The 25,679-nt window shown below is 29.2% G+C and overlaps 1 protein-coding gene and 1 pseudogene across 1 annotated transcript; both read left to right on the forward strand.

Annotated features, from left to right (window-relative positions):
• Nucleotides 1-10,708: 10,708 nt before the first annotated feature.
• Nucleotides 10,709-16,337, forward strand: LOC107425205 (protein DETOXIFICATION 27-like; annotated as a pseudogene).
• A 2,155-nt stretch (nucleotides 16,338-18,492) lies between these two features.
• On the forward strand, nucleotides 18,493-24,397 carry LOC107425206 (protein DETOXIFICATION 27-like). Its single transcript, XM_060819136.1, has 9 exons — nucleotides 18,493-18,912; nucleotides 19,037-19,578; nucleotides 19,680-19,766; nucleotides 19,859-19,915; nucleotides 21,954-22,192; nucleotides 22,287-22,405; nucleotides 22,850-22,936; nucleotides 23,071-23,127; nucleotides 23,975-24,397. The coding sequence occupies exons 1-8, from the start codon at nucleotides 18,622-18,624 to the stop codon at nucleotides 23,101-23,103; spliced, it is 1,455 nt and encodes a 484-aa protein (XP_060675119.1). The 5' UTR covers nucleotides 18,493-18,621; the 3' UTR covers nucleotides 23,104-23,127; nucleotides 23,975-24,397.
• Nucleotides 24,398-25,679: the final 1,282 nt, after the last annotated feature.

A 25,679-nucleotide genomic window follows, 5' to 3' on the forward strand; every position in this document is an offset into this window, starting at 1 on the left:
GAATCTTAGATGAGCTCTTATTGAGGAAACTTTGTTGGACCTCTTTTTGGAAAATTCGGTAGTATCTTCCTTAAATGTTAGTTATGCCCTAAAATTTTTTTGCATAGGAAACACACTCTAATAATACACTATTTTATTCCTCTCACCTTACTACAAGATTTTTCACAAGGTGTAGTAGTTCAGTAACAAAAGCATAAGAATACAGATACTAAAATTGATTTAATGAACAACAAATACCTTTATGACTCATGTCCGTCTACATCACCCACTTAGTACAATTATACATTACTAGAGCAACTCATGAATGTGCCATATCAATAAATACAGGTAGAAGATAATAAAAACAGTGATAATAGTAATAATACTAACAATAATAATACTGATATGACCTCTCGATAATATGGATAACCTACCCGATGGTTATGATACTTGCCCAAAGATTATCACACATGCTCAAAAGCTACGATACCAATCCGAAGGCTATAATACTCACTCGAAGGTTATGATACTTGCCGAAAACTACAACACTTGTCCATACAAACGAATATGATAAGTATGCAATTGACAACAATAATAACAATATTTAACAATAACAATAATCACAAGTAATAATGATAACAATAATAATAATAATCATAATAAATACAAAACAATTAGCATTAATAATAATAATAATAATTACAACAATAAATAATGATAATAATAGAAAATCATAATCATAAATAGATAGAATAAAATAAAATAAAATTTTAAAATTTATAAATATACTACGTAACCCGTAGACTCGTAACCGAGATACGTCCGATATACCATATAGCATGCTAATATACAATTCCATGATATTAGCTGTCACAAGTACATTGGTATCAATATGATCAAAGGTGATTGCCTATAGTGGCCGTTCGACCCGCTGATCTCATAGATAGCAAAGATACAAGACCAAACTATTCATGGGCCAAATTAGATCGTCACTCCTGTATGATGTGATATATACATATATAACACAATATATATATATATATATATATATATAAATATATGTTGTGTGTGTATATGAAAATGAAATTTGATGCACCATACGATATACCAGTGATGTTAGACAATACTCGACGTCCCAAGCACTACCCTGACAGAAAGATTAAAGAGAGAAATCTGCAATTGGTTACCTTAGCATCCTGAGACACCGATTGTTAATAACTTGCTATGGCTAAACCGGTCGTCCTTCAACTTAGGAAAAAGTGGCTAATACTATCATTGTAAAATACTTACCTCTTATTTCTCACCACAGCTTACAAAGAACGATAATATATATAAACTATTCGCTAAACCATATATAATAACCATCAATTGCAGCCAAGGATGGTAGCCGATGCTTATTGTACAAAATATTTGCTAATCCTCAAGCCTATAGCTCCATATGATGGCCATACATACATGTGCACTAATTATGAATATAATACAGAATACCAGTACTACATGGTGCATCTAAAAATTATAAAAATTTACATTATTATAAATATCAAAATTTGATAAATTACCACTGGGTTTTTGTACACTTTTGCTAAACCCACAAAATTCCATATTTCCTTTTAAACAATCACATAAATCCAACAATTTTATAAAATTAATTTTTACTATAATAATTTCAATTTTACAAATATTCAAATACACAAATATATTTTTATATACTAAGAAAATTTATTATATTTTTCTTCTAAAACGCTTAAAATTAATTTATGCAAAATTATATTAAATCATATGAAATTCACACAAAAATAAATGCACATAAATATATTTTATCTTCATAATAAATTTAACAGTAGAATATAATAATAAATCTTACAATAATTTCTTTAAAACCATAAATATAAATTTTATACAACAAATATATTTAAATTACGTAAGTTTTGCATAATAAAATTAAATAACAATTTTCTTAAATTTTAAAATATACACAACATTCTTCCACATTTTAAATAACACAAAAAATATACATATATATATATATATATATTCAATATATATACATCTATACATCTATACATCTATACACATACCAAAGGATTACACACATATCCTATATATATATATATATATACACACAAAAATATGCATTGGCAAACATACATACACCCATCTATACATTAACATGTATATACATACACAATTTAACATAATTATCACATTAAATACAAAATTTACTTAAAAATGATAATTTTCCAAATACTCCACCATAATTTACAAACAAGGCACCAATGGAAAGCTAAAGTTATGAGGAATGCAATACTAACCATTAATTGTTTCAACATTGCCGATGATGGCTGGAAAATGGTCAAGAAGTTTCAGCCAAAATTCAACTTATTATATCTCCAAAATTGTAGAGAATTGAGTTGAATGGAGCTTAAAATCGAGTTTAGAAGATCCAAAAATGGTGGGATGGAGGATCAATTTGGCCGAGAGGTGGCTAAATTGCTGGAAAACTAGTTTCTCCATTGCCAGAGACAAACTCCCGACCTAGGTGCATCCGACGACAACTCATCGTGCTTTTGCCAACTGCCGGTTGAAAACCTTATGGGCTCCATCAATGTCCCGCGCATGCGGTGCATGGACATTCGGAACGCCGAAATCTGGTAGGGCCGAGAGAGAGAGAGAGAGAGAGAGAGTGACCTTTTTTTTTTTTTTTTTTTTTGCATGTGAGTTAAAAGAGAGAGGGGAAGGAAAAAAGAAAAAGAAAAAAATAATTTTTTATTCAAAGATGATATGTGGTCCTCTTCAATCGTGACACATGGCACCTTCCAATTGGTAATATGTGGCCAAAGTCAGAAGCTCCTTTAAATATTCTACTACTTAGTAAAGTCAATCCCCAAAAAATAGATACGATTTTATAGACCCGTAACTTTTCAACTATAGGTTTAAATTAAACATGCTACTAGTTTACGAACTCGTATTGATGAGCACTGTTACATGATATATGTATCAACATCAAAAATCCATATAGATAAAAAGTTAACCCCGATCCATCCGATTAGTCTGGATCACACATTGTTTTTACCATAACTTTCAAATCTTGGCTTCAATTCTGGTGTACTATTAATCTACAAACTTGTGACAATGAATACTTTGCCACAGTACCTCAGTCAATTCAAAATTCCTTTTGTAATAAAAAGTCAATCGTGGAACCCGCTTGGTCAACCTTATTCAAACTTGGTTAAACTTGATCAAAAATTCAAATTTTGAACATTTTCTCGAATCAAAATGTTATAGAAAATACTCTATGCGGTGCTTGATTGAATTATTCTTGTGGACTTATGACACACACACACTTATATGATAGGATCCGCCCTGGGAACTCTTACAATATCTCCTGGGTAGTCCCACCTAGTGAAATCTAATTGGACAATTCCTAGAGAATATCTAATAGAATCTCACCTTAAAACGTGGACAACGAACACATGCATTACTAATAATACCTCAATATATAAATATAAATAAATCCACAACAACACAAAGTCCACAATCGGCCTATTGTACCACAGGCCATAACTACACCCATAAGTAATATGATCTCTATTGAGTCCAATATTTAAATCAGAGCACTCTAAGAGTGTTAACAAAGTTTAGAAGTAAAAATAGGAAATAAGATGTCCGAAAAGATAAAAGTAAGATAAAGAAAAGATAATATTGTTGTTATCGTGGAAGGAACAAAGCGATAGGCCGTACGTGAGGTAGATTGCTACTAACTGCTTGGACCTAGGGGAGCAAATTTAAAACAAATAAAATATGAGATAAAGGAATTTCAGTGAGTGGCATAGTATAATAGAAACATAATGATTTATTGCTGTAAAATCATTCTCTCAATGCCTCTCCTTCCACTCATTTGAAAAGTTTCCCATTTAAAAATCATTTCACAAAACCCAAACTTGTACCTCAATATAATCTCATAAAATCGATGCTCAAAGATATCAAGTGAACGATCAACATAATATTACAAAATATCTTAATCAAGATATAAATTTTGAGCATAAAATATTATAAACACATTTTCACAAAATAATTATGAAAGTGCAATAATAACTACAATATTTGAAACCTAATATTATACTCAAAACATATACAATGTATCATACGATATACTAAACTGTAAACTATGGGATACACCCACCTCACAACCCTCAATATATGAAATGTGTAGTAGAAATAATAAATTGTCAGGATATACCTAACTTCACAGCCCATGGCAATAATAAACCGTTCGGTGAAACCAACCTCATGGTACCTTGGCGATAATTAACCGTCAGATAAACCCGACCTCATAGTCGGTGGCAATAATAAATCATTGGGTGAAACCAACCTTACAGTATCGTGGCAATAATAAACCGTTAGGTGAAGCCAACCTGACGGTACCGTGGCAAATCCAGCACGTTGTAATATAATACTTAACCGAAACTTTGGTACTATATGGTGCATTAATTAAAAATAACCAATACAGTATCTTTAAATCAATCTTGTAAGATCATATATACTTTTCCAACAATATTGTATCATAAATCATAATTTAATATTTAAATTCCACTGCTTATTTAATATTTCAAAATTTTCAAAACATCAGTTCATGCTAAAACCAGAAATACTACAATAAAATATATTCACCATAAACCAGTTTTAAGCACATAAAATTATAAAATATTTGAACATGCTTAAAATCATATAATTTTCAATCCGCTTTCTCAAATCAATTATTTTCCGAAATGATTTAAAACCTCAATTCAATTACCAAGATATTTAAATACTACAAGTCTATTTATGAACTCATAAAAATGGAAAATGGTTTAAAATATTACCAAACGTCACATAAAATGATAGCACATATAAGTAAAATCAAATATTATATACGCATAAACCAAACATTTCAATCAAATGGTACATACGTAAATATTCAAAGCACATCTATACTATACTATATACCCAAAATATTTAAAAATGATATAACCACTTACAGTATTGTAGATGCTCACTCTTATTCCCCTGCAAGATCGCCTCTAGACTCAATAGAGTGTTTGTAATATAATAAAATATTTTTTAGGCTCCAATAACTAAACTAAAGATACTTGTATGAGTCAAATATCTTAAAATAATTTATACCACTAAAAATTTTATAAATTGGACACTGAACGGTCCAATAAAACTGCGTACTCTTAGGACATGATACCCAAAATTGAGGCTTTTCACCCAAAGATTAATCTTTCAAAATTGAACCTTCTAATGGGACCTAATAATATCTAATTTTGCTAATCCAACTTCAATTTTAACCAATTTAACTAATTTTGTCCAAACACAGCCCCAATTTATTCCGTAATTAACTAATTAGCCCAAAAATGGAAAAATTATCAAACGACCTCCAAAATTTACAAAATTTATATTAAAAAAAGCCCAAGAGATAAGGAACCAATGGTATGCTCACCGCAGTCCAAAATTTCCTCTTGTGGTCGAAAAATTTGATTAAAGCTTCGGCCAAACTTCCCGTTGTGGTATCTCTCAAACGGTGAGAAATCTGGGCAAAAGAACCATGAAAATGAGTTCATAGGGTCCAAAAATGATAGGATAGGTGTATGGGTTGGCCTGAATCTGCCGAAAAATAAGAAAATCCGGCGACCCACCTCACCGGTCGCCGCCAACTTCGTCAGCTAGATTCGGGCGCGTCCGGCCACTATTCACCATGAAATTTGACGGCCAAGCTCACCTTTACGTGGGCTTCCTCCCTGGCACATGTAAGAGATTGGTGGCTGAAATGGGCAAAAACGGCGGTGATCCAATTCGATGTTAAATGGGTCAAAACGACTCAGTTCGAACCCACGGGTCGAGGGGAGAATTTCTCATATTTTGGGGATGAAATAGATATTTTGGGGTTTGTTTCCTATTTGGCATGCTTGGATCACTAACAGACAAAAACTGATGACTGATTTGGACACTAATATAAAACTTATGCTTAAAATTTCTCAGAACCATAACTTTTTATCCGTAATCCAAAATTTGGCTTACCGCTAGTCTATGAACTAGTATCGATGAGATCTACATAATGGTACCTTAATCAAATAAAAAATATTGACCATTGAAAAAGTCAACTGAAACCAACATATTGTTCACTTTGTCAAATTTAGTCAAACTTGATCAAACTTGTTAAAACGTGTGTATTTTGGTACGGATTGTTATATATATATATATGGAGTTGCTTTAATTTCTCCTATCCAAATCCAAAATGAATATTGGAATTGGTCAAAATTGTTGTCTTTATATTAATAATAACATATGTATGCATGCACTAAAGTCATTAAAGTTAAGAGACTTTAGGCCCCTAAATATGTCGTAGATGATTCATCAAGACTTTCTAAAGAGCATTACAGATTATTATTATTGTTTTATTTTTCTTCTTTGAAAAGGGCATTTCACTCAGATCTGGATCAAATCCAGGGTGATCTAGAAATATATTTTTAGTAGTTCAAACACTGTACCAAGCTTGTAAGTACAAGCATTATAGAGTATTTGGAAAAAAAAAAATAATAAAAATTAAAAGAGAGTGAGGAACATACCAACCAATCAATCTCATCCGTCAAATAGTATAACTATATAATTGGATCAGCACGATATTGTCTCAACTAGATTGATAGCTTATATATATATATATATATTTCATATAATACTTCACGGAATTAATTATGGATAGGTAATAATCACAGGATAAAAGACAGTCATAATCAGTCAAATGGTAATACGATGCTTTGGAGGTATCGTAATTTTAGTGATGATCGCTTGCTGCTTTATAAATTATACTTCTCTTCTAATTTCTAAGTTCTAATTTTACACAATTTTGCAATTTGTGTAAAATCTAATTTCTTAATTAGCTTTACTTTAACATAATCGTGAACAATGAACAGAAATGGCTGTAGGATCTCGATGACAATCTTATGTTGCATATATAAACTTAAGTTGTAATTATCTATTGAAGTGCCACTTGGATATTTCATGGTGTGGAATTTTGGAGTTAAGGTGTATATATACATATATATATATATATATATATATATATATATATATATATATATATATATATATATGTAGACTATAATTGCACTTGAAAAACACCAAAAGACTATCTAACAAACTTTTTACACATTAATTACTTACCATGTACATACCAGTCTTTCAATAACTCATCTAATTCTTGTACTCAAATTGATAGTCTAAACAACCTAGTAATAAAATCCATTATTTTTATCAAAAAGTATTTTATAAACTAGGTATATGGTTATCATTCTTTTATTGAATTATTGAAATATGGCATGGATTTATTATTTCATATAGGTTTTTAATATTAAATAGATATCATGCCAATAATTATTTGGAACGTAACACCATATGATAATATACCTATTACTTGAGATACTTTATTATCTCTAGATGATGGAGAGTTTTAGTTTGAATTCCCCGCTATCAAGAAAAAAATAAATAAATAAATAAATTGAGAAATTAAACAAAATGCTAAGCAAGAGAGGGCACATTTTAAGTGAAATTGATTCATTGGTATATTTTTCATACATACATTATAAAGTTATGAATTCAAGACAATACTTCTAAAAATCATTATAACCTAATTTTAAAAAATAAAAAATAAATAAAGAAAAAGCCATAAGGCACATGATTTTAATCAGTAATATGGGTGGTTGGGGTGCTGATTTAATTTGGCATGGACACATTAATGCCGATTGCCGACTATCATTTGTTATGAAATTAATTAAACATTGTTAGGGGATTTGGGCTGGTATGACCGGTGAGACAGCAGGAAATCAATTCAGACTTTGATACTGATTTTCATCGCCATTCCATGTGATTGGGACTTGAGAGAAAAAATACTGCAAATTTGCAATTACCATCTCAACAACATTAAATTCTAGCATCCTAGTTGATTCGATATTTATTATTATTTAATATCAAAGTTGAGTCGAGTTGGTCACGTGTTTCAAATCACATTAATGACTTATTTACTAAAAAAGAAAAAAAAAAAAAAAAAAGAATCAGATCAATGACCATTTGGAGTCAGCTTCAATCAACCCACCCAATCATCAACGGTCCAAAAGCAAAAGCAATGCCTTCTTTATCAGTACTGCAAATCTGCAACTACGTACCATCTTGACAACATTAAATTCTAGCATCAGAGTTGAGTCGACTTTCTTTTTTTCGATATCAAAGTTGAGTCGAGCTGGTAACATGTTTCAAATCATATTAATGACTTATTTATCGGAAAAAAAAATAATAATGATCATCTGGAATAGTTTAAGTCGAATTAGCATTTATTTCAAAATTTTAATAAATTTTTATTTTATTTATTTATTTAATATTTTTTTACATATAGAAATGTATTTTTTAGATTTTTTTTTAAATTTTTATATGTATTTTTATTTTATTAGAATTAAAATTTTTAATTCTAATATTAAATTAAATTATTATTTATTCTAAAAATTTAAATGAATCAAAAAATAAATTTTTATTTTATTTATATTTTTTTTTAACATCTCCAAACAACCCACCTAATCATCAACAGTCCATAGGCAAAAGCAATGTCTTCTTTAATAGCCCTTCTTTAATGTACCATTGTCACATTAATTGGCATTTTCATTTTGGAAATGTATTTGGTAACAGTATTCTCTTCTGTTTAATTGTTTTTCTGTTTCGTGTTTTAATATGGACCGACTATTATTATTATTTACGCAGCTGAGAACGCAGGTCTACACTTACTGAAATGGGAAAACATAAAGACAGGACATTGATTTTTATACACATCACAGATCTTGGTTCCCAAGCGCCCATTTTACAACTCCTTAAAGGCTTATAGCAAATTAGCAATTGTTATTTGCGTTAAAAAAAAAAAAAAATTATGTTGCACCAAATTCTGACGACAGAACACGATTTTTTTTTTTTTATTAATCATAAAACACGATTTGATGTATTGCTTGATTGACTAAAAATTTTGTAGCTAGAAGTAGACTTTAGCATTTTGATTCTTGAAATCATTTAACTACCAAAATTTCGAAAAGTCATTAATTATGACCAAAATAATTTTAATTATGAGAAATACCAGTTTGTGACTTATTTATTTATTATTATTATTATTATTTTTTATAGAATACCATTTACATTTGATTTTGTTGGTTATATATATATATATATATATTGTAAAAATTATAATATATATATATATATATTTGTTGTAGCCTCTAAAAATATTTTCAATAGTGAATATGAATGAATTGTAATATATGTGGCAGAGAAATTGATAATGTTGATATGTAGGTAGTATAAATGTACAATCAAATCAGAAAATTATTCTTCAATGGGCATTGTATAAAAAAATTATTGGTGACTATTAATTAATTACATACTCTATTATTATTTTTTAGAAAAAAAAAATTAACTTTTCATATAAAATATGGTTTTTAATCAAGAGACATTTGTGATAACAATATCAAAGCCATAATATTATCTACATTGCATATTTATTTTTACAATTCACATTTCTATTGAAAATATAATAAATGGATTCACATTTCTAATGAAAATGTTCTAAATGGGTGAGCGAAGATAGACCATATGCCAATAAGAAAAGCAAGCAGCAATTTTAACCAAAAAAAAAAAAAAAGAGATTAGAAGGGAGAAATAAATACCATATATAGGATCTGGAAGACAAATATCATTGTACTCTCAAGAATTCTTTTAGGGATGCACGCCTGTCAGTGGAAAGTATACAACTTTTACTTTCTGATCTTTTAGCCTTATAGCTTTTGTTTTTATTTTATAAAAGCAATAGAAGAAGAGAAGTAGAATGCTGCAGTCAATTTTTTATATATGATCTAAAAAGGAGGGAAAAAAAAAAAAAGATAAAGTACCAATTATTTTGAGGCTTCCGATCGGATTGGATTGGATTCTGCGTCTGGATACATTTGAAATTTCAAAGGCATAATATTATATAATTTATTGTCAATATCTTAAATAATAAATGGAAGGATTTGGTTGCTTGATTGAATCGTTTAAAATAGTTGCCTTGTGGAAACCATGAACAAGATTTGAATACATACATACATATATATATATATATATATGGAGGTTGAACTGCCTTAAATATTTCATTGATGACTGTGCCACATGATTAAATAAGAGGATATTTTATGTGTCTAATCATATTATCAATGTTAATTGTTACATAGAAAAGATAAATTTTAAACCAAATATAAAGATATCTAGTTTAGTAAAATTGACTAATTAAATTAGTATGCCATTTATACTCACATTTAAAGGATTATAAATCTGAGACAAAAATGAAATGTTATAAATGATAAGAAAACTAAATGAGATTAAAAATATCCAATTAATTCTATGCATATCGTGGAAGTGATAACCCTTAATATGTGGACAATTTTTCCAATTGATTAATTTTGAACCTATTTGAACAAGTTGTAGATTTAGAGTGCGATATCAAATAACTCGGTCAACGGATCGAATTTCGAGGTAAATTGTTTACAAATATGCATGGATCACATTTAAATAAAAATAATAATTTTAGTCTTTATAAAAAAAAAATTAATAAATAGACTAAAAAAAAAGTTTTCCAATAATTACATAATATAAATAGAGAAACCAAATTGCTCCCACTGAAATGTGTTCTTCAGCTATATAGCTAGCTAGCTAGCTACTTAAATCCATAAAATTCCAAAACCAGGGAGAAAACCCAGCAAATTAAGAATGCCAAGCAACGGATCAAAAAGAGAGAAAGAAACAAATATTAATGTTCCCTTGTTGGAAGAGACAAGTTCAACCACCGGAGATGAAGAAGATCGTGAAGATGTTGAAAAAGATCAAGTTCTTGCAAGGAAAGTGTGGATAGAATCAAAGAAGCTATGGCACTTAGTTGGTCCTTCATGCTTTAGTCGTGTCTCAACCTTCTCCATGTTCGTCATCACCCAAGCCTTTGCAGGCCACCTTGGTGACCTTGAGCTCGCTGCAATCTCTATTTCTTCCAATGTCATCCTTGGCTTCAACTTTGGTCTTTTGGTATTTTAATTTCAAAATGAAATTCTTCATATATGTATGCAACTAATTTTTCCATATATATATATATTTATCATCGCTCATGTGAACTAATTGAAATTCCTTCTATCATGGAATTCTTGATCGAACAGCTGGGGATGGCGAGTGCTTTAGAAACGCTATGTGGGCAAGCGTTCGGTGCCAAGAAGTACTACATGTTAGGCATATATATGCAGCGTTCATGGATCGTTCTGTTTATTTACTGTGTTCTGCTTTTGCCTGTCTATCTCTTTGCCTCTCCAATTCTAAAGCTTGTAGGACAGCCTTCAGATGTGGCAGAGCTATCAGGGCTAGTGTCCTTGTATTTGTTACCGGTTCACTTCAGCTTCGCGTTTCAGTTTCCACTGCAGAGATTCTTGCAAAGCCAGCTTAAGACGGGTGTGATTGCTTGGGTGTCTCTGGCAGCCTTGGTGATCCATGTGATATTGAACTGGCTGTTTGTGTACAGGCTTCAGGTTGGACTGTTTGGTATTACAATTATTTTGGGCATATCTTGGTGGGTTTTGGTGATTGGGGAACTGGGTTACACTGTGTTTGGTGGCTGTCCATTTACTTGGTCCGGTTTCTCCATTGAAGCATTTTCAGGTCTCTGGGAGTTTGTCAAACTCTCTGCTGCTTCAGGGGTCATGCTCTGGTACAACATCCCCCATGGTTTTCCTTCCTTTTATGGAACAGATCTTGTGGTTGTTTTGGATCTGGATCTTCAATTCCTTTTTCTGTCCACCAATGATATCGTGCTACCCCATTTAGAAATATTAATAAAAAATAAATCAGGTGAAAAAAATAAAGAAAAAAAACTATTTTTTAAAATAAAGTGAGATTTTATTATGGTTGGATAGAAATAGGGACTAAAAAATGGAAATAGAAAATTCCCATCTGATTTGTTCTTATTTTATTCTCACATTTGTTGTTTGGAATTTAAACTCTACAGCTTGGAAAGCTGGTACTACAAAATTTTGATAGTGATGACTGTAATCTAGACAATGCAGAGATTGCCGTGGATGCTATGTCTATATGGTATGTTCGTTTTCCTTTTGTTTTCGGCTAAAATTTGGTTTATTTTTATAAACTTTTGTAGTTTTTAGTATAGAAATTGAGTATACATGATGCATAAACGCTATGTTTTTGGTAATATTATCATTTCTAATGAGGTATAAAGATTTGACTCTTTGGCAGCATGAGCATAAATGGGTGGGAGATGATGATTCCTCTTGGATTTTTTGCCTCAACCGGGTATTTTAACACTTTTTTTTATTTTTTTATTTTCTTCCAATTCAGTTTATGATTTGTGGCATTAACAGTGAAACTCGATGTTTAATCGATTGAATCGGAAAAAAAAAAAAAATTGTTTTTATTGATGGATCTTTTGGGAGGTTTTTTGCATTACACGTAAACTCATCCTACGCAATAAAACAGAGTGAGGGTGGCAAACGAGCTTGGAGCTGGGAATGGGAAAGGAGCCAAATTTGCCACAATAGTATCAGTGACCACATCCACTATAATTGGACTCTTGATCTCGCTATTAATTTTGGTTTTCAACGATCAGCTTTCTTTGATATTTTCTTCGAGTAAACCTGTGCTACAAGAAGCAGATAAACTATCTATCTTCTTAGCCCTCACTGTTCTGCTCAATAGTATTCAACCTATTCTCTCCGGTAATAATTTTAAGCTATTATATGCTATTGTTTAATATCCTTTAACTTGTATAAAATCTAATTTCTTAATTAGCTGTAATTTATTCTAATTATCAACAATTTAACAGGAGTGGCAGTGGGATCTGGATGGCAATCCTATGTTGCATATATAAACTTGGGTTCTTATTATTTGGTTGGAGTGCCGCTTGGATATGTGATGGGATGGATCTTCAACTTTGGAGTTAAGGTATGTATATATATAAATATATTAGATTCAAATTAGGTACTAACGTCAAGATTTCTTTGTTTGTTTTTTTAATTTTTTAAATCGCTTTACAAGTTGAGATTTAAAATTTTATTTATTAGTTATCGAATCTTCATAAGGTTCATTTTACTTAAATAAGATTTTAGTATATTATTAAATTCATATTTTACTATTTTTAAATTTTAAATTTTAATATTTAATATAATCTATAAAACTAATAAAGAAAAATCTTATATTAAAACTATCATGTCAATACTAATATGAGCTTGACTTTGTATATAAATATATATATATATATATATGCAAAATTTTGCCATAAAATGCATACATGCATATAGTATCAAGCATATGTATCCATAATTACATATAATCCATTATGTTTTACATATATTTGTAGATAGTCGATTACATGTAATACAACCTAGAATGTGTTTTATAGTAAAACTATACATATATATATATATATATATATATATGTATGAGAAATTTTGCTATAAAATACATACATGTATAGAGTATCAAGCATATGCATCCATGATTACATATAATTTGTTATGTTTTACATATAATTGTAGGTAGCAGATCACATGTAATACAGTATAGATGTGTTTTATAGTAAAACTATATATATATATATATATATATATGTGTGTGTGTGTGTGTATATGTATATATGTATCCTCTAAAGATACGCATTGTTCCCCAAAAAAATAAAATCTATCCCCAAACTTTATGGATATGAGAATTACTGTGTATATAAATATGTATGTATATGTAAGAATTATTTTACTAACTGAAGTAGTAAAACATATATTCACAATTGACTAAAACCAAAAGCCTACATGCAACTTACATTAGTTCTTTATATATATATATATATATATATATATTGTTTATATCATATATATTGTTCTACTGCTACTGTCCCTTTCAATGATTCATCTTGCAACACTCAATTGGGTTGTCCAAATAAGCAACAATTATGGGGAGAAAAAGAAAATTGGAGTCATGAAAAACAGTAACATGTAAACTTCATACTATTGATTCTCAGTTTTTTGGTTTTGATTTTTGTTTACCTGATTATATGTTGCTAATGTTAGAATTTGTTAAACATTTAATTTAAATTCAAAAAAAAAAAAAAAAAAACTTAAACACAAAACTAAAAATAGTTTGAAATCATCTTCAATTTGGTATTTGTGTTTTTTTAATTTTTTTTTTATCATTATTACTTATTCAAATTTATAGTTACGTCATATGACCCATAATTATAACTAACACTAAAAAATATTTAAAACAAATAAAGGTAAATATCATTATAACCCCTCATATTTTGCTTTTTTCTCAATATTACATTTTTATTATGAAAAATGTCACCATACCCTCTTAACAATTTACTTTCCTTTCAATATAGCACCATTTTTAAACCTTTTAATAATTAAGTTAAAATTTTATTTATTTACTCTTTATTTAACAAAATTCTTTTACCCATCTTTAGAGATAAAGAATAATAAAAATTAATAAATAAAAATAATATCATCAAACTCATAATTAACTTTTTTTGTTTTAAGAAAAAAGAAATAGTTTCAAACATATTAAGTTTATTTGTTTTTATACAATTATGATTATTGTATATAATTTTTTTTTTCGATAAATTGGGGAAGGAAGATTTTAGCACCAATATTTTAATGATTTAGCATTTTAAAAAGAAGTATGAGTGTGTTTGGTTGTTTGTTTTTGGTTTTTTTCTTTTTTTTTTTTTTCAAAGTTCTTAGAAATCAAATATAAAAAAAAAAAAAAACTATAGAAGTAAAAAAAGAAAAAGAAAGAAAGAAAGGATCGAAGGAAGGAAAAATGGGTAAAATTCTAAGTCTTATAGTAAGAGTTTTAAAAAATAATATTATATTGAAACAACAGAAAATGAAAAGGGATTATAATGAAATTTTTCATAACAGAAATGTAGAATTGAAAAAAAAAAAATTAAAAAAATGCTATAATTTTATTTACCCAATAAATAAATTATAGAAAAAATCAAAATAAAAATAAAAAACCAACATATTGCCAAATCACACCTTTGAACATAAAAAATGAGTGCTTATATTGTTTTTCATTATTCCATCAATATATATATATATAGTAATTCTACAATATGAACTGTCTGCATGCAGAAAGCACCAAAAATCAATGTTTTTTGGAAAAAAATGTTAGCTTTGTTGTATATATTGTGTACATGTATATGGCAAAATCGATGCATTTTTTTAAAAAATATCGGTTTTGATACAGATCTATATGCGAACAGTTTGTATCATAGAATATTTATATATATACATATAAATGAAAATTCTATGGTACGGACCATATCTAAACCGATATTTTTTTTAAAAAAAAATATTGATTTTTGATACGTATGTATACACAGTATACATAACAAAGTCAATATTTTTTTGATATGATCCACATATGAATCGGTCTGTACTGTATAACTATTATATATATATATATATATTATATTATAATGTTATTCATTAATGTTTTATAATTCATTTAATTTGCATGCAATGTAATCCGAATTATATTATAACGTTATTCATTATTGTTTTATAATTCATTTAATTGGCATGCAATGTAATCCGAACTGACACTCGCCATGGTATAATTTAAACGTAACTAGGGAATTTGGGGTGGCATGATTGGTGGGACAGCGATTCAGACCGTGATATTGATTTTGATTACCATTCGATGTGATTGGGAGAAAGAGGTACGAATTCTTTTACAACATTGCTGGAGTGATTGAATTGTTTAACATTCTTTTTTACAACAATGATATGTAATATTTATTGATATTTTATTTGTCGAATGGATTATAAGGATTTATTTATATTTTAAATATATAAATATGTTAATTAATAATATTTTAATAAATATTTTTTGATAAATATTTTTTGTAGATATTTTATTCTCTATAACATTAGCAGTGTTCTTTTATGCTTTTTAATTGAATTCTGATAATATTATTTATAGTTTTTTAATTTATTTTTCTTGTATTTTGTTATCTTTAACAAAAGAGATGATTGTGTTAATTTCTTTTGCAGGCCGAGAAAGCAAGTTCGCACTTATTGAAGTGGGGAGACACAAACCAGCGAGATTGACAATAAATTAATAATGGTCTTGGGCAGCGATTTAAATCGAACAATTAATATTACATGAAAATGTACTTTATTCCTTTTTTATATATATATTTACAAAAAATTAATTTAACCTGTATTATATATGGATCGATATATATTTGTAATGAAATGCATGTATGGAACTCATTTAATTCTAAATTTATATTAAGTTAAACCTTAGATCGATGATCAGTGCAACCTGAGTAACATAATTGTAGTTTTACAATATTTTAGGTTGTTTTGTTTTATATTTATCTATTTTCGAAATATTCTCTCTATATGCCGAATGTTTCAACAAAAAATAAATAAATAAATAAAAAGAAGAAAGAAAGGTAATTTTTTTTTTGCATATGTTTTTATTAAAAGTTAGGATCTACTACAAATCATAGTAAAAATATAATTTTTAATTCAATTAAAATTTAAAAATTGTTATTTGGAAGATTATGTCATATCTTTTTTGCTCATGTAAGCCATTTTTGGAGCTTAGAGGAGCACATTTCTATAGAGATGAGGATGAAAATTTCAGAGCATGAACATAATCTATTTAAAATATATATGGTAAAGAGAACCTTAATCAAACGAAAGAATGAAATTAGGTTTTCATGTACATGTTACATAAAAGTATTTATTTTTTTCCATCGTTATACATTATAGGTCCTAATTACAAGTAGCCCACTCTCCTTGAAAGCACTTCTTGCCACGTCTGCTTAGGTTCACTATTGGATCTACAATAAGCAAAGTTTCCATGGTTTCAAAAGTTGAACTTCCTTCTCTCATAGACTAATAAAATCCATGTGAATTCTATAAATTTGTGAGAAAAAGGAGTACAACTCCCGGAAGTAGGGTAGATATTTACATCTACAACTCATTCACCACACTTCCTTGCATAAGTATGTCGCTATGTCGCTATGTACCTTCCACCGTGCCAACCATAAAATGATACAAGCCTTGTTAAGTGCCTTGTCATTATTTTATCATTCTTACCACCCAATTAAGGAAGCTTTTGACTTTAAGAGAGATATTTACTTACCCAATTAATTTATTTGTTTCCAATTTAGTTTAAAACTAACTAATAAGATTTAACAAATTGTGCCCCTAGAACATGGTGGTGAAGTGGCAAAACTGTTGTTTTTTCAGACTTTAAATTCCTCACCCTTTATATAAATTATAATAATATGTCAGTCATCTCTCTATGATTGAGATTAGGAATGTAAAAATTCGAAAGCCCAAAAATCCGATCAAACCTGTTTTAAAAACAAAAAAACTTAGCCCAAATTAGGTATGAGCCTGAATCACCCAATTTCTATTTGAGTTGGGCTCGAGTTTCAAATATTTAGTACAGACATGGTCTAACGCTTGATCTATTGGACAACACGTCGAACCAGTTTGAAATCCGACCCAATTAGCTAATCTGATACAATTTTATAATTTTTTATAATTTTATGCAATATATTATAAATATTTATTATATGTTAAATTGTATTTTATTTAAAATCATGTTATTTGTTACAATTGGTCATGATTGTCAGTTTACGACCTAAATTTTAATTGAAAGCATTTAATTTATTATTTGTATATTAAAACTGTAAAAGTTAATTTTTTAATAATAATTACTTTAATTGTTATTAGATATACAAGTTCCACTAGCTAATGATCACCGATGGTGATAAATAATAGTTTTATTTTATTTATTATTTATTATAAGATAAGATAATTTATATATGATATTTAATGACTTTGCATTATTTATTAAATTTACTCGCTTCCATAATTTTAAGACACTTACTAATATGTCAACCATTAATAAATTAATCACATAATTCAATATAAAAAATTTAATTAACGAATCTGATACTCGTAGCATTTTTCATTTAATAAGTTGTGATTTTCATTTTATAATTATAAATATATTTTAAGCAAAAAAAAAAGTTTTTTTTTTTTTTTGAATTACATTTTAAGACTGAAAAAGTAAAAATAAAATTTTGGGCTCCAAATTTGAATTTAAGCTTAAATCCGAAGCCCAGGTCCAAAACCCAGCTTGATACCCATAGGGGAATAGGGGGAAGTAGCAGACTTAAAATGTGGAATATTGGTTCAGTATTCTCTCTCCAACTTGAACCTGCTCAAACCTGAATTTTTTAATTTAAGACGGATTCTCCATTTTCTTATCAGATAAATAATAGACTATTCGACAAAAAAAAAATTGAGATCTTCACCTAAAATATTTAATTTATTTCACTAAGATTTTTTTTAAAAATAATAATAGCATCATATTAGTGGTGGACCAGGGCTATACAGCCAGCCTTAGTATAAGAAATAGGGAAACCAAAGGTGTTCGTACTAAAAAAATTTGACCTTGATCAGCTTCAGCTGTCCACTTCCCTGCATCGATTACCCTAGGCCACACCCGGAAAATCAAGAAATGCCAAGAAACGGGGAAGCAGAGGAAGCAATTATAGCTCCCCTTTTGGAAGTCACAGCTTCAACTGTCAGAGACCACTATCATGAACGTCAACACCAAGTTCTTGCACATAAGGTGTGGATAGAATCAAAGAAGCTCTGGCACATAGTTGGTCCTGCAATATTTAGCCGTATTTGCTCTTTCTCAATGTTTGCAATCACCCAAGCCTTTGCTGGCCACCTTGGTGACCTTGAGCTGGCCGCTATCTCTATTTCTACCACTGTCGTTGTTGGCTTCAACTATGGTCTCTTGGTACCAATTTCATAATTGTTGGTTTATTTATTTATTTTTTGGTTTGTTTTTTAGTTTCAAAATAATATATATATATATATATATACATATAATTGTTTTTTATGGAATTATTTAATATCCTCAGCTGGGGATGGCAAGCGCTTTGGAAACGCTGTGTGGGCAAGCTTTTGGTGCCAAGAAGTACTACATGTTAGGTGTATACATGCAGCGTTCATGGATTGTTCTGTTTATTTGCTGTGCTCTGCTTTTACCTTTGTATTTCTCTGCCTCTCCAATTCTAAAGCTTATAGGACAGCCCTCAGATGTGGCAGAGCTATCAGGGGTAGTTTCCATGTGTATGATACCGATTCACTTCTGCTTTGCATTGCAATTTCCAATGCAGAGATTCTTGCAGAGCCAGCTTAAGACTGGTGTGATTGCTTGGGTATCTCTTGGAGCCCTGGTGATCCATGTGTTGTTGAATTGGTTGTTTGTATATAGGCTTCAGGTTGGACTTTTAGGTACCGCAATTATTTTAAACATCTCTTGGTGGGTATCGGCGATTGGGCATCTGGGTTACGTAGTGTTTGGTGGATGTCCCTTGACTTGGTCTGGTTTCTCCATTGAAGCATTTTCAGGTCTCTGGGAGTTTCTCAAACTCTCTGCTGCCTCTGGTGTCATGCTCTGGTATTATATATAACCCTTCCCTCTATAGGGTCTAAACAAATTAGATCTTTAATTTACCTATCTTGAATCACATTGGTCCTTTGTAATTTAAAAATCTACAGCTTGGAAAATTGGTACTATAGAATACTGGTAGTGATGACTGGAAATCTAAGCTATGCTGAGATAGCCCTGGATGCTTTGGCTATATGGTATGCGATAAAGCGACCTTGAATAATTTTTCATGCTTTTTTAATTGTTTTATTTTATTTTATATTAATGCTATGATTTTTCTCTTTTGCAGCATGACAATAAATGCGTGGCAAATAATGATTCCTTTAGCATTTTTTGCTGCAACCGGGTAACTAGTTACAGTCGATAACCATCTTTGATGTTTGCGTGAATATATTCAATGGATAGTGCCATCTATGGTCTTGACTCTTTGAACTATATATATGACCATTTTTAAATTTTTGCTTTAACAATTATTTCCTAAATTTAAATTTATGGTGCACATTTAGCTTTTCCTAGAAAAAAAAAAAAATTATGCCATATGAACTATCAATGTTAGAATACAATTGCTTCTATATCAATTAAAAAATATATATACTATATCTATTTCTAGCAGCTAAACTGTTGATTTGTTGTAGCGAAAGTGGGGGATTCGAAAATTATTGATTTGGAACGCATTATTAAAGAAGGTTTTTATTCATTCTCCAAAAGAAAAAGGGTTTTATTCCATAAAAAAGACGGTATCTACCTGCATTATTTTATCTTAGGTTATACTATTCTTCATTAAAACAACCAATTATGACAAAAGGGCCCAAAAAAAATGTTGGTCCATTGGAAGAAAACAGTGCCTCCGTTATTGGGTTCGGGCTTTAGCATCAATTTCTCGTTGATACTTTCATTTATCGCATTGGATAGCTTATTTTTAGGTAAAATGTTGATGTGGATCATTTATTTTAGCTTATTCAATTATTTTTATTTTTGTTTATTTAGTTTTACAAACTAATCTTTTAATTTTTTTTTACCTTAATTTTAAAACTAAAAGTCTAATATAGGAAAGTGAACTAAAAAGTAGTCAACCCCATTACCATCACACCATATGATTTTATTTTTAGTGTCTATACCGCTATATTTTCCACCATAAACCAAAAACCATATATTTTGTATATGTATATATGGTCCAAACTTTATAACTGCTACAGTAAAAAATTTGCTTGGACCCCAATCCTTGCCCATGAAGGGGTAGGTGAAGGTTAATCAGTTATAGACTGTGAAAAAATTTGCTTGGTTCCCAATCCTTGTTCCTCAACCTCAAGGGGCCGGGTAGGTGAAGATTATTCAGTAGTTTTTAAAAGCAATACCAATATGGAATATGAGAAAAGTTGGAATTGGAATAAACGAAGATTTGATATGCTTGTTTTATGTGGTCCAATCGGTAGGGTATATATACGGCGTAAAACAATCACTAGTACTATTTGGACAACATCAACGTTATCGCTCTTTTATTGTTAATATATATAAGTAATAAATTACATTCTACCAATTTATGTATATATATATATATATATAAATATTAAAATACTTTAAGAGCTCAAAATCAGATATTATAAAGGATTAGACTGCTTTGTATAATGCCCAAACTAATCCATTTTTCGGAACATATATGATAATTATATTGGAAGTACAATTAGGGTCTGCTTAATTTTTCACAAACTCAGACATATGTGTTCGGTTGTCGGGTTAATATACTTGTTTTGAGAGTTGTCGTGGGTATATCAATTTTTTTGAAACTATATATGTATATATATATATGTATATATACATACATATATTTTATCTTTTTGCTGGAGCATCTAAGTACAAGAAAGTATTGAATTATTCGGTTTTCTTTTAAATTACATATTTTACTTAGAGAATATCATAAGAATATACATCCCACAATATATTACAGGATAAATTTGCTCCCACAACATATTATGAAATATTGTAAAATGTTCATCTTCACGATATCCTCAATTTAACATCCTCACTAGAGCTTATCTATGTGTATATATATTGATCTTTAGATATTGCATTACATATCTAAGCTTTAAAATTATTAATGTGCATATACACTTTTCTATCAAGCATTAAAATTAATGAAAATATATAAATATATAGGTATAGTTCCGCTCAAATCAGGTCTTTAAATTTATAACTTATTTCTGGATCAATGTCTTGCAACATGTTGTGAGAGAAGTTTTATCATGAAATTTGTTGCAGAACATTAATTCAGATATAATCCTAAACTTAAAAACCTTATGTGAATCTGGTTGTGTATATGTATGTATGTATGTATGTATGTATGTATATTCACTGAGTAATGGTTTTGTTAATTGAGAAATAAACAGAGTGAGGGTAGCAAATGAGCTTGGAGCTGGGAATGGGAGACAAGCCAAGTTTGCCACATTAGTATCAGTGACCACATCCATTATAATTGGCCTCTTCTTTTGGCTTTTAGTTATGGTTTTCAGCAATCAGCTTGCACTGATATTTTCTTCAAGTGAACCTGTACTTCAACAAGTAGACAAACTCTCTCTCCTTTTGGCCTTCACAATTCTGCTTAATAGTATTCAACCTATTCTCTCTGGTAATGATAAGCTATAATAGACTTAATTGTTTCCTTTCTTTAATTTGTACAAAATCTAATTCCTTAATTTTAGCTTTAATTTAATTGTTAACAGGAGTGGCTGTTGGATGTGGATGGCAATCCTATGTTGCATACATAAATTTGGGTTGCTATTATCTTATCGGAGTGCCTCTTGGATATTTCATGGGTTGGATTTTCAACCTTGGAGTTATGGTATGTATTGTTTTATAGACTGAATTTAATTAAATAATATATTCACATTTAAAAAATACCAAATTATATGATGATTAATCTTGCAAACTCTCAAGTTCTTAATGTTGGAGATAAAGAATTCGAATTTGGGATATTGTCTCAAAGATATAGTGGCTTTTTTATTACGGGACTGTCCTCATAGGACTGCAAACTCTCAATTTAGTCAGTCTAAAAAAGCAAATAAAATTGGGGGGGAAAACAAAGAAAAAGAAAAGGGGAGTTAAATTATCTTAATAGAAAAAAAAAAATATATATATATATATATATATATATATATATATATATATTGAACACTCCTTAGAAATTGGGTGCTTTGTTATTATTCCATTTTTTGTAAACTGTAATTTATTTGGCAATGATAATGTGAACTGACATCATGCTATGAAAATAATTAAACACAATTAGGGAATTTGGGCTGGCATGATTGGTGGGTCAGCTATTCAGACCTTGATATTGATCATCATTACCATGCGATGTAATTGGGAGAAAGAGGTAGGTATTCTTCTATATGATCTAATTTAATTTCTGATCCTATTTTATATATATATATATATATATATATATTTTTTTTTTCCATTCCTTTTATTTTTGTCTTTTAACACAGATATGATTATGTATCATTGCAGGCCGAGAAAGCAAGTATGCAATTATTGAAGTAGGGAGACGCAAAGCAACAACAAGTGGTAACTCTTTAAATATACAAAAAAATTTATACAAGTGGTATAAATTAAAGGAAAAAATTTAAAACACATATTAAACGTATATTTAAAGGAAAAAATTTAAAACACCTATTAAACGTATTGTCGTATTATACAAGTGGTAACAGAAAACACATATTTTAGAAAAAATAAATAATTTCAATTTTTTTCTCTTTTATGACAACATAAAAATATGTGCATAAAAGGATCTTTTATTTATTTTATTCTTCTAATTATTTACTATTTTTTTATTTTTTTAATATATTAAACTATTATTATCTCACTAATAGTTATACTTTTTTATCATATATATTAAAAATAACTAATTTTAATATATATTTAATACCCTATATTTTTTTTGTCTTATATTTTCAATTTATAACATATATATATATATGTATGTACCAAATGTATAGACTTCCCATTTATGTATATTTTGGCCGAATGTTTTTTTTTTATATTTTTAAATAAATAAAACAATTTATACATATACATATTATTTATATATTTTTGTCATTCTGTATTTAACTAACTATTCTTTATGATATATCTTAAATGATTATTTTCATTTGAGTTGTCTCTTAGATAATAATCAACATATTTGTACTTTGCAATGCTTTATGTTTATTTGTTTATTTTTGAAATATTTCTGTTTGGTTGTTCATTGTTTTTAGATGAAAAAGAATTAAAAACATGAAGGAAAAAAAAAAAAGTTGAAGTACAGTTGTTCTAATCTTGAACCTCAGGAGACCCCTCCAATGGATCATAAAGTTAATGTTGATGGATCTTTCTTACCTAATATAAAGAATCATGCATTTGGGTGAATTATTAGGTGCTTTATTGAAGCCGGTCTTCAGGCAGCACTTGGCTTTGGCAAGGGAAATTATTGGCAGTTGGAAAAGGCTCTTGATTTTGCAGTGCTTTTGCTTTTACCTCTGTATTTCTCTGCCTCTTGCTATGCTCTGCTTTTATCTCTGTATTTCTCTGCCTCTCCAATTCTAAAGCTTATATGACAGCCTTCAGATGCGGCAGAGCTGTCAGGGCTAGTCTTCCTGACAAAAGGACCAAAAAATTGTTATTACTATTGGAACAAAACAGTGCGGCCATGATTGGATTCTTTCGGCTTTTTGGGCCTTAGCATCAATTTCTCGCTGGCATCTTCATTTATCTCATTGACCGATGCCAGAATAGATATGTTGACGTGGATCTTTTATTTTAGCTTATTTAGCTCTTTTTATTTGTTTAGTGTTCCTTACTAATTCTTTTACTTTAATTTTAACACTAAAACTCAAATATGGAAAAGTGAATCAATAAAAATAGTCAATTAAAAAAAATAATCAATTAAATTACGGTAAGGTAAGTGCATATGATCTCATTTTTAATGTCTAATTAAATTATCGTAAGTGCACATGATCTCATTTTTAATGTCTATATTATCATATTTTCCAAGCTATTTGAAAACTAGTCTATATGATCATATTTCACAAAATAATTTGAAAACTATCCTTGAGGATATGAGTTATATATATGCACCAAAGTTATACACTGTGATAGTAAAATGTGCTTGCCCCCAATCCTTGTCCCCTTGTTTGTTGTTTGTTTGTCAAACGGAACTAGACTATTTTATATATAATATAACAAGATTTAAAATAACTTTTTTTAGAAAAAAAATTAAAGTAATTTCAATCTTATCGGATCCAATTCCAATATAATCCAATGCAATAAGATTAATTATAGATTTTTAAATGCAATACTCTCATGCCGGAGAACTGTAGCTTGCTACTTGAAGGTAATACCCTACAGGATACACTTTAAACGCTAGTTTTGTTTTATTTTATTTTATTTTATTTAAAATAGCACTTTAAACGCTAGTTTTGTTTTATTTTATTTAAAATAGCCATATCAAGAGAATAAAGAACGTTACCCTCTCTAATATTCCCTTGGGAGAGTCCTACTAGAACAGTATGTTACCATCCTAAGTCTCCCTTGGGGACGGTAAAAGCGGTAAGCCCCATTACCTTTTCCTCTCTTTGGTCGGAAATGACGGGGCATTAACTCAAGCTGCATCGCATACGATAAATGACGGGGAAAAAAAGCTCTTTTTTTTTTTTTTTTTAAAGTGATCGGAAAATGATAAAAAGTTGGAATTAGAATGAAGGAAAAATTTGATATTCTTGTTTTACGTGATCCAGTCCGGAGGGTTTGTATACGGGTAAAACATTCACTAGTACTAGTATGTTTGTTTTGTTTTTTATTTTTAATTTTATTTTTAATTTTTTTGTGTTTTGCTGAAGCATCCAAGTACAAGAAAGGATGGAATTGTTTAATACTTTTTATAATTATATATATATATATATTTCTTCTTTCTATGCTCGTACTTACATAAATATATATGTATAGGTTTTGCATTGCACATATAATAAGCTAAGGAATTATTAATGTGTATCTATGTATACGCTTTTCTACGGTACGTCGAAGTTAGCAAATATATATATATACACAGTAGGCAATAGATTTGTTAATTGGGAAATAAAACA

This window comes from Ziziphus jujuba, chromosome 7 (genome assembly GCF_031755915.1).
Source record: "Ziziphus jujuba cultivar Dongzao chromosome 7, ASM3175591v1".
NCBI lineage: Eukaryota > Viridiplantae > Streptophyta > Magnoliopsida > Rosales > Rhamnaceae > Ziziphus > Ziziphus jujuba.